Source organism: Chiloscyllium punctatum, chromosome 41, assembly GCF_047496795.1.
Source record: "Chiloscyllium punctatum isolate Juve2018m chromosome 41, sChiPun1.3, whole genome shotgun sequence".
Taxonomy (NCBI): Eukaryota; Metazoa; Chordata; class Chondrichthyes; order Orectolobiformes; family Hemiscylliidae; genus Chiloscyllium; species Chiloscyllium punctatum.
The window spans coordinates 42,974,763-42,984,060 of record NC_092779.1 but is presented as its reverse complement, the minus strand read 5'-3'; the positions used below and the strand labels follow the sequence as shown (position 1 = coordinate 42,984,060).

At 39.6% G+C, this 9,298-nt stretch overlaps 1 protein-coding gene across 3 annotated transcripts in view; it reads left to right on the top strand.

Moving 5' to 3' along the window:
- The first annotated feature begins 376 nt into the window (after positions 1–376).
- The window catches only part of ranbp9 (RAN binding protein 9), a 90,680-nt gene continuing 81,758 nt past the window's right edge, over positions 377–9,298 (top strand). The window contains exons 1-2 of one of the 3 annotated variants that reach the window (XM_072560789.1): positions 377–548; positions 732–931. In XM_072560789.1, the coding sequence (XP_072416890.1) occupies positions 742–931 (190 nt within the window). In that variant the 5' untranslated portion in view covers positions 377–548; positions 732–741. Of the gene's footprint in view, positions 549–731; positions 932–3,704; positions 4,370–5,436; positions 5,565–9,298 lie in introns of those variants that run through there. The other 2 variants (XM_072560790.1, XM_072560791.1) reach the window with 2 other exon arrangements.

Here is a 9,298-nt window from a genome sequence, read left to right as displayed (position 1 = left end):
TCCTTGCTATCCTCACCCCACCCCACTTCCTTACTATCCTCACTCCCTTCCTATCCTCACCCCACTTCCTTGCTATCCTCACCCCACCCCACTTCCTTGCTATCCTCACCCCACCCCACTTCCTTGCTATCCTCACTCCCTTCCTATCCTCACCCCACTTCCTTGCTATCCTCACTCCCTTCCTATCCTCACCCCACCCCACACTTCCTTCCTATCCTCACTCCAGAGACCTCCCCCTCCACAGGGAGTGAGCCTCTGTGCAGCAGTCACCCCGAGCCCGAGCCGGAGCCCAGCTTGGCCCCGCCCCCTGGTGCCTGGCCCCGCCCCCCGGCCTCGCTGGTTTGGGGTGAGCAGCCAATGAGGAGCGGCTTGGTGATCGGCGGCGGCCTGTCAGTGAGCGGCGACAGGCGGACACGGGGACACTCACTCACTCACTCAAACAGACAGGCAGCCGGGCTCGGATGCAGCAGCAGCGACTGAGTTGGGGCCGGACCGGACGGGACGGGACCGGCTGGAGGAAGGGCGGCTGTCCGCCGGCCAGACTCTGAGTAAGCGAGCGGGCTGAGGGTTCACAAGGCGCGGCCGCCGTCCCGGGATTCCGAGCCTCCTCCATCCGGGCTTCGGGGCCCGATCCCGAGCCTCCCAAGGCCCCATTACATATCCACCCAGAGCCCAGGCTCGGGGCTCGGCCTAACCCCCTCCCACCCTTTCCCTTCCCTTTCCCTTCACAGATCCGCATCCATGGCCGGGCTGTCGGCGACGCACGGAGAGTCGGCCCTCAACCTCCAGGAGAAGGAACTCACCGAGCGCTTCAAGCGGCTCTACCCCGCTGTCAACGAGCAGGAGACGCCGCTGCCCAGATGCTGGAGCCCAAAGGATAAGTACAGCTACATCGGCTTGTCTCAGAACAACCTGCGAGTCCATTATAAAGGTAAGCGGACGGGCCCTGGCACCCAGGGGGGCGGCTTGACACTGGGCACTGAGCTCAGCTAAAGAAAGGGCAAACAGGGGTGGGATGGCAGCCTCAGCTCACAGGCACCGACCACTGGGACAGGCCCCTGGCCTCTCATAGCAACAGGAACACTAATAGAGAGGCCACCAAATACCTATACAGGGGGTCAGGCCTCACACTTCACTCACATAGAACTGTCTGGAACAGGGCGAGTGCCAAAGACTGGTTACAGGCACCGACCTAGGAACAGGCCAAGACTTGTAGACAACAGTTTGGAACACAGACTTCCGTACACAATAAGGAAATGGGTTGGGGTGGGGTGGGAAGGTGGTGTCGGGCCTTGAACATCATGTCCATAAATGACATCTGGGCCATGGCCTTGTTGAGGTTATTTGTTGAAGGCTATCAAGAAAATTCAAATATTTACTTTTACTTGACTGTAAAAGGGCCCCCAAGTTGTCGAGAAAGATCTCATCCGAAAACGTACCTAAAAATACACGTAAGTAGAAAACAAAGCTACTTGCACGAAAGATCTCTCTGGATAGACATGGCCCTAACTGTTCAATCATTTTGTGAAATTTGGATCACCAGTTAAGTATTACTGAGAATATGTATGTAAAATACTTTTTAAAAAGACAGGGATTATGGTGAATCAAATATGTGATAGAGGAACTGTTTTGCAAGTGTCAGTGATATTTAGCATATAAATGACACATAATGTGAACAACTGGTAACTTCAGTTTAAAAAAATCTTAAACAAAATGAAGGCCTTTATCCTCCAACCAGGGATGTGAAGGCAAGAACGGATCAATACTGACTGTTAGGGAAGAGCAATGTGTTGCAGTGCAACCTTTCTCATGTTTTCAAAAGTGAGGGAAAGAGCCTAGCTCTTAATTCAGTATGAACAGGATGAGTGATTCCCATTGAATATTTGTTTGTGTCCTGAGCAAGTGGGCTGCGTTCTTAAGGATCTTGTATGCAAACCCCACTGAATTTCTGTTTTGTTATGCTGAAAGATCCAAAGGCTAGAGTATGTTGAAAACTGGGAGGGATAGAGAAAAAGGCTAGAACCAGATTCTTTCAGAACACAGCTTCCAAATATTAATTTCGTGGCTGTGTGTGTTTCCAAACAATGTTAACTGGCTCAGAGCCAAGACTTTTATAACAATAATTTTGGATAATTTTTGTTCACTCACTTTTTTTGAAGTGGTCCTGTTACAGTGCCAAACTGAAGCTGGCAACAAATCCCAAATTTTCTTTAATGTGTTTTTTAAAAAAAAATCTAATCACAGCTTTGAATTCTTTGACCATATTTCAGTGTGTTTTGTCTGTGAATTCTGGGTAACCTTATTTTCTTAATCTGTTAAATTTACAAAATATAAATCCGAATAAAGTTAATGTTATAATTTCCTTCATATATCCTGCTAAACTTTTTTTAACACATATCTTGTAGCCTCCTTTCCCCTATGTACTCAGATGTCAGGGTAATATTATATGTGCTTTTCATTTGAGATAGCATTACTCAGTGATGTCATTTAACGCAAAATGTTCCATTCTGCAGAATGACATCAAAGCACAACTGCAATTGTTTATCAAGTAAATTATTTAGACAGTAGTGTACTGTATCTGTTGCTTCTCAGTGACCACTTAGTAACAATCTTTTTTAAAGTCTTGGCATAATCTCTTAATGTCGAAGGTGCCTTAGGACCTCCTAGTTAGGTAATGTCAAGTGTTTGTGTATTACAGTAACAGAACTTAAAGTTTTGGGAATGAAATTCTAAAGATTAGCTGCATTTTGTTCTTTGGTTTTGCACTCTAGGTAAATCTGCTCATCTACAAATAATACCAGGGATCTTTAATTTCTATTTGAACTGCTGGAACATAATCGAATCTTGCTTTCATCCAAAGTGCAGAACTTCTCATAAAACCTTTGGAACATACTGAAGTCGCAGCTGGCTTTGTACTCAAGTACCTGAATGAGGTTTGCATTCTCAACCTTCAGAATTCAGCTAAAACCAAGTTGACACCTCACCATGCAGTATCCACGAAATTAATTATCTGTAGGCACTCAGTCGGATAAAATGATGTAAAGTCGGGCTGTTTTACTGCATATGCTGACAATGTCAAAAATTTGCAGATGCTGGACATCTGATTGTCTCTAGCATTTTCACTTATAGGTCAGAGAGCATTTGAGAATTTTATGTAAATTGAAATTTCAAACATTTAGATGAGCCACATTTCAGATATGTGGCTTTTCTGAACTAGTGACTATTTCTAGCTATTTGCCATTTAACCCTATAAGTGCCAGATGATATAATCATAGGTGTGATCGGTTGAGGAGGGAGTGTGACTAGATCTCCCAGTCAGCCTTGGAAACTTTTTTTTTCAATTCTGATTGGACAAGACAAGAATGAACTTGCCTTTGAAGATTTCTCCATGCAAACGTCTGGGACAGGAGCATTCCCATCTACAGCAGCTTAATACAGTTCAGGAATCCTCGCAAGTAATAACAAAGTGGATTGAAACTCTGCTCTTTTTGAACCGCTGTATTCCAAGATATGATTGTCTGGCAGCCATTGATTTTAAAACAGGTGATTGTGTAAATGGGAGAGTGTGATAGGTGAGTCCAAGTAGGTACCAGCAGATGAAGTATAAGATGGCAGGTAGATGGTTGTGGGGAATGCAATTGGGGCTGTCAGGATGGATCTTGCCTGGGGGGGTGGGGTGGCGGCGGCAGGCTGGAGAGGGGATGAGTTAGGCCAGGTTAGTACAGATCAGGGACATTCGATCAGAATGGAGAGACAAGTCCAGGTATGCAGAGGGTAGCTAGAGATGAGATGGAGTGGCAAGGTCAGTGTCAATGAATGGGAAGTCCTTGTAGGTTTGATTTCCTCTAACTTTCCATGGCCAAATATTAAGAAAAGTAATCTGGAGCTCTCAAAAGTCTCTGACTCTTAACACAGAGTTAGATACCTTCTTTGGAGTGTTGTGGATGCTGGATAAAGTTGGAAATTTCAACTTCTTGGACAATTCCTGCTTAGTCAGTACATCAGGAGTTTTGCAATAGTCCCAACGTGCATTTTCCAGAGTACATCTGGTCTCGTACTATCTGGACTGATATCCAGGCCAACAGTACTTTCTTAAATAAATAACTTAGATTATCCAGTCGTTCATTCACTTTGTTTGTAACATCATTTTTCACCTTTGCCAGTCTATGTAGCTGCCCTTAAAGACTTATTTCTTTATTCTGGAACCAATTTGCTATTCATCTTGCTACATAACTCTGATCATAGTTATCAGTTTACTTCATGATACATTTTCAAAGATCATTAGAATCCCTACAGGTCAGAGAGGACGCTTGGACCATCAAGTCTGAAACCAATGTCTGAAGAGCGAGCTATCCTGCATTTACCATAGGTAATCCTCCTAATCTGTGCATCCTTGGACACCATGGGGCAATTTATCATGGCCAATCCATCTAAACAGCACACTGTTTCAAAGTCCAAATATGTTTTATCTAATGCATTACCTTTTTCCAGTCTTGCTGTTACTTCAAAGAATTTAGTAAGGTTGGTTAGATGTTGTCCTTCCCCTTTAAAATCTTAGTTAGCTTCTCTTTTATATTTTCAGCTAATGTTTTTCTGTTACCTCTTTGAATAAAGACTCTCTCATCTTTCTTATCATTGATATTCAGCTAATTTTTTGGATGTGTTCTGTCTCCCTCCTTTGAATATAATATTGCTAGTTGTCCATCATTCCTCTGGCATAATTCCCAATGGTAATGAATTTTTGTACACATATGTAATATTACTACTTCTACAGTTTTTTTAAAAAAAAGAATGAATCCAATCAAGTCAAGCAAAGGTTTTATCTTTGCTTCACTTGATTAGTTTATTATTTGTCATCTCCCTATACCCCAGATCACTTTCTGTCTTAAATATTTTCATATTTTTTGGCTTCTCTTCTAATACTTTGGTCTCTTTGGTGAATAATGAAGCAAAGTCACTATTCAATATTTCTGCAATTTTGCTGTCATTACTTCTGAGTTTTCCTTCTGTTGCTTAATCCCTATTCTGAGGATTTTTTGTCTGAAAATACTATTTTTCTGTTACTTGAAAGTTAAATTTGTCATTTTTGCTTTCCATAAGTTTTTTTAAAAATGCTGTCTTTGCTGATCTATCATTTCACTTTTGTCATCCTCTCTGGTTACCGAGTTTGTTTTTTATATCTTCAATTTTACCTTAATCCTTAATTCTTTATACATCTAAAGTGTTTCATTATTGGTTAGTTTGTTCATGTTTTTTAACTGAATATGTTTTTCCTAAACTAAAAATAGATTTCATTTTCTAAGTATTTCCCCATCTGCTGTTCATTATTTTCCCTCTGAGATTTCTTCAGATCTATTCTTGTCCCTTAATATCTACCTGTTTCTCCCGTCATGTATTGTTGTGGTCTTTCTCTTACTTATGTTTTCTCAATCATTAATTTAAACTTGTTATGATCACTGTTGCCTAGATGCTCCCCTATACTTACTTTTCTTATCTGCTCTGGTTCATTTCCAATTACTAGATCTAGCAGTGAATCCTGTCTGGTTGGGCCTCTTGCATTCTAGGTAAGAAAGGAGTCCTGAAAAAAATGTTTTTGTATTTGGGAATTCGATTTTCGTTTTACTTGTAGAATTGTCTGGGCCCGTCGTAACAATTATAGTGAATCATAAATGAGTGGTTTCACTAATAAAGTATTGAACAGGGTTGATCTATGTAATTCTTTTGATTAATTGAAGTCAATGTTTTTTGAAAAAAAAGATAAATTTTATGACATTAGATTTTACTATATGTTTAGAATATTGAGTTTTTATTAAATTGTCATTATACATTGGGCTCATGGCAAGATCATCATGAAATAGCATACAGCAACCCTTAGATGCAAACATAGATGTGTTTCATTAAGTGGCACAGTGGAGTCAGATTTAAGGTTAGAAAGAGAAAGAAATAGACATATTAAATGGGCAGTAGCCAGGGACTCCAACATCCCATGAGGCATTTTTAAAAGAATTATGAATGTTGCAAGCATTCAGAATGTATTTTTGCACTAGTGCATGGAAAGTTTGTTTATGTTACTGCAACAAAAAAAGTCTTTCACATGGTGCATGTTGCATCCCAATTATCGTGGTTTTATTTGTGATATGTAAAATCATTTAACATTGATTTGGGTTGATCTTAATAGAAATACAGATTGATTTGTCTCTACTAGACTAACCTGATCGTCCATTAAGGTATTTGGAATGATGAAACACCCAAATATATCTATTGAAATCCATCGAACTCTCGTGCATTTCACAGAATTTCTGCACTTCTGCCAGAAATGTTAGATGCTAATACAAAAGCAAACTACGATAGATACTGGAAATCTGAAATGAAATTGGAAAATGCTCGGCATTTTCAGGAGATCAGGCAGCATCTGTGTAGAAGGAAACAGTATTTGAGTTTAAGGACCTTTTCACTAGAACTGTTATGGCTTTGTTTGTATTGTACTATACATGTCTTATTTGATCGTAAAATCTAAGAATGATCAAGCCTACGCTACCATGCAACAAGATCATGTCTGATCTGATCATGGCCTTAACTTTCCTGCTTGATCCCCCAAAGCCCTTAATCCTTAGCAGATCAGAAATATGAATCTGACTTGAATATATTCAGTTATTCAGCCTGCAGAATTCTGTCACAATCCCAAAGACTAATCGCCCTCCGAGAGAAGAACTTCCTCCTTGCACCCATTTTAAAATGAGAGACTCTTTATTTTTGAACTGCTCCTGCTAGATTTTCCCACTAGTGCATTGTTATTATGTCTTATCATGTTACCTTCTATAGATGTTATGTTTTGTATTCCTTTTGATATTTTGAATCATTTTGTCAGAGCTTTTTTTTGCATTTTCAGCTTTTGATTTGTGAATGCAACAGTAAAACCAATTGTGAAAGCATCCACAATGTGCATCATTTTTGCTTTGAAAAATATTATGTTGAAATGAATATTTCCCGTGGTGTTCTATTAAATAGCACAGTATTTTAGAGGAAATTGGTTTTATTTGTTAAGGTTTTTAGGGCCTTTAGTATTTTAAAGTATCAACCTATATGTACAAATTATGGTGGGTACACTTTACCATTCTTATTTTTAGTGGTGGAGGAATTGGCAAGAGTAGTTCGGACTGAGAATAAAGTGGAAGTGTTTTACAGAAATAACTGAATGTATGGTTCTTGGCATTGTTATCTAATTACACATAAATTGCTAATTTCCCTTTTTAGCAACCATATTAGATGAGTCTCTACCAATCTGAAACTCTGCAATCAAATAATCTTATCTTTTGTCACATTGGGAATAGAATAATTTTGGATGGGGTGCTAGAATCTGTAATAGGTGTGATAATTTGCCTTTTAAAATAATTTGCCCTCAATTATGGTTTATCTGCTGCCACTGCTTTCATCATCTGATGAGTCTTTCTTTTTAGACACTTTTCTTATTTGATGCTGCAGTAGATCTTATAATTGCATCACCTCCCACTCCCCTTTACTGCATAATCGTTTTGAGCTCCTCTCCCTCAGTGGCTACTGTTAAGTTTACAGTTGAAGTCTGTTTCTAAACTTTATCTAATTTCCCAAATAAATATTAACACTCTTGTGCTTTGATAAGGATGCAAGTAAGCCACTTTATCTCCTTGAATTCATGGGATGTGGGTGTTGCTGTCAAGGCTAATGTTTGTTGCCCATCCTTGATCAATCTTTAACTAAGTGGCTTGGTCAGTCAGTTCAGGGGATAGTTAAGAGGCAGCCACATTTATCTTGGTAATTGCACAGGTGCCAATCTTGGTAAGGATTTCTGATTTCCTTCTGTAGAAGAAATTAGTGAATCAGATGGGTTTTAACAATCATCTATGATAGTTACCATTATTGAGACTGACTTTCAATTGCAGATTATTAATTGAATCTAAATTCCACAAGCCATTATGAAAGGATTTGAACCCATGGTCCCGTGACATAAATTAGCCTGGTCCTCTGTATTACTTGTCCAGTGAAATTATCACCAGGCCATCACTTCCACAATGCCATTTGGAAATGTGAGTCCTGCAGAACTGAGTTTTTAAGGTACTTTAAGTTCTAGGGTCCATGGTTATGAATGATGTTTTCTATTTTTAAAATTTGTAGCTCATATTGATGATAAGTCTGTAAGTTTGCTCACTGAGCTTGAGGGTTTGTTTTCAGACGTTCCGTCACCATGACTAGATAATATCATCAGTGAGAGTCTCTGGTGAAGTGCTAGTGGTATGTCTGGCTTCTCTATTTATAATTCTTGGTTTCTTAAGGTGGTTGATGTCATTTCCGGTTCTTTTTTTTTCAAGGGAATGTATTGACAGGATCTGAATCGATGTGTTTATTGATGGAGTTCTGGTTAGAATGCCATGCCTCTAAGAATTCTCGTATGAGTCTTTGTTCCGCATGTCCTAGGATATGTGTGTTCTCCCAGTCAAAGTGACGTCCTTCTTTGTCTGTATGTATGGAAACGAATGATAGTGGGTCGTGTCTTTTGGTGGCCAATTGGTATTCGTATATCCTGGTGGCAAGTTTCCTGTTAGTTTGTCCAATTGTATCTTGTAAATGACATTAGTTTTGCTGGTGGTATCTAATGCATCCTATAGGTTAATTAGTCGCTGTTTAAGTGTGTGTAGGTTTGTGGGCTACCATGATGCCAAGGGGTCTGAGTAGGTTGGAAGTCATTTCTGATACGCCTTTCATATAAGGTAGTGTGGCTATAGGTTTTGGTTGCATTGTCTGCTTGTTTGGGTTTGTTTCTGAGGAGTCAGTGGGTTGTGTTTATTGGTTACCCATTTTTCTTAAAAATATTGTACAGATATTTTTCTTTTTGTAGTTCTTGGGTGCTGCAGTGTGATGTCTTGATGCAGCTCAGTTTGTGTGTATTGGAATGATTGCTTCTGAATTTAAGTATTTGGTCCGTGTGTATTGTTTTTCTGTAGATGCTGATTTGAAGCTCTTTGTTAACTGTACATTCAACTGTCACGTATAGGAATGGAAGTCTGTTGTCATTCTCCTCCTCTTATGAATTTTATGCCTGTTACCTATTCAGAACTTAGTAGTCAATATCTTCCTATTACAATGGTTTAATGTTGGTTAGCGAAGGCTGAATTGATATGTCCCACAAGGGTAAAACCTGGTCATTCAGTGAGCTTCTAAAAACATTGACGTTGTTCTATTTTTTGCTCACATGCACACTCACTTAATTTAATAAAATTATCCTTGATTTTTGTTTCTGAACTGAGAAGGAAATTACATCTTT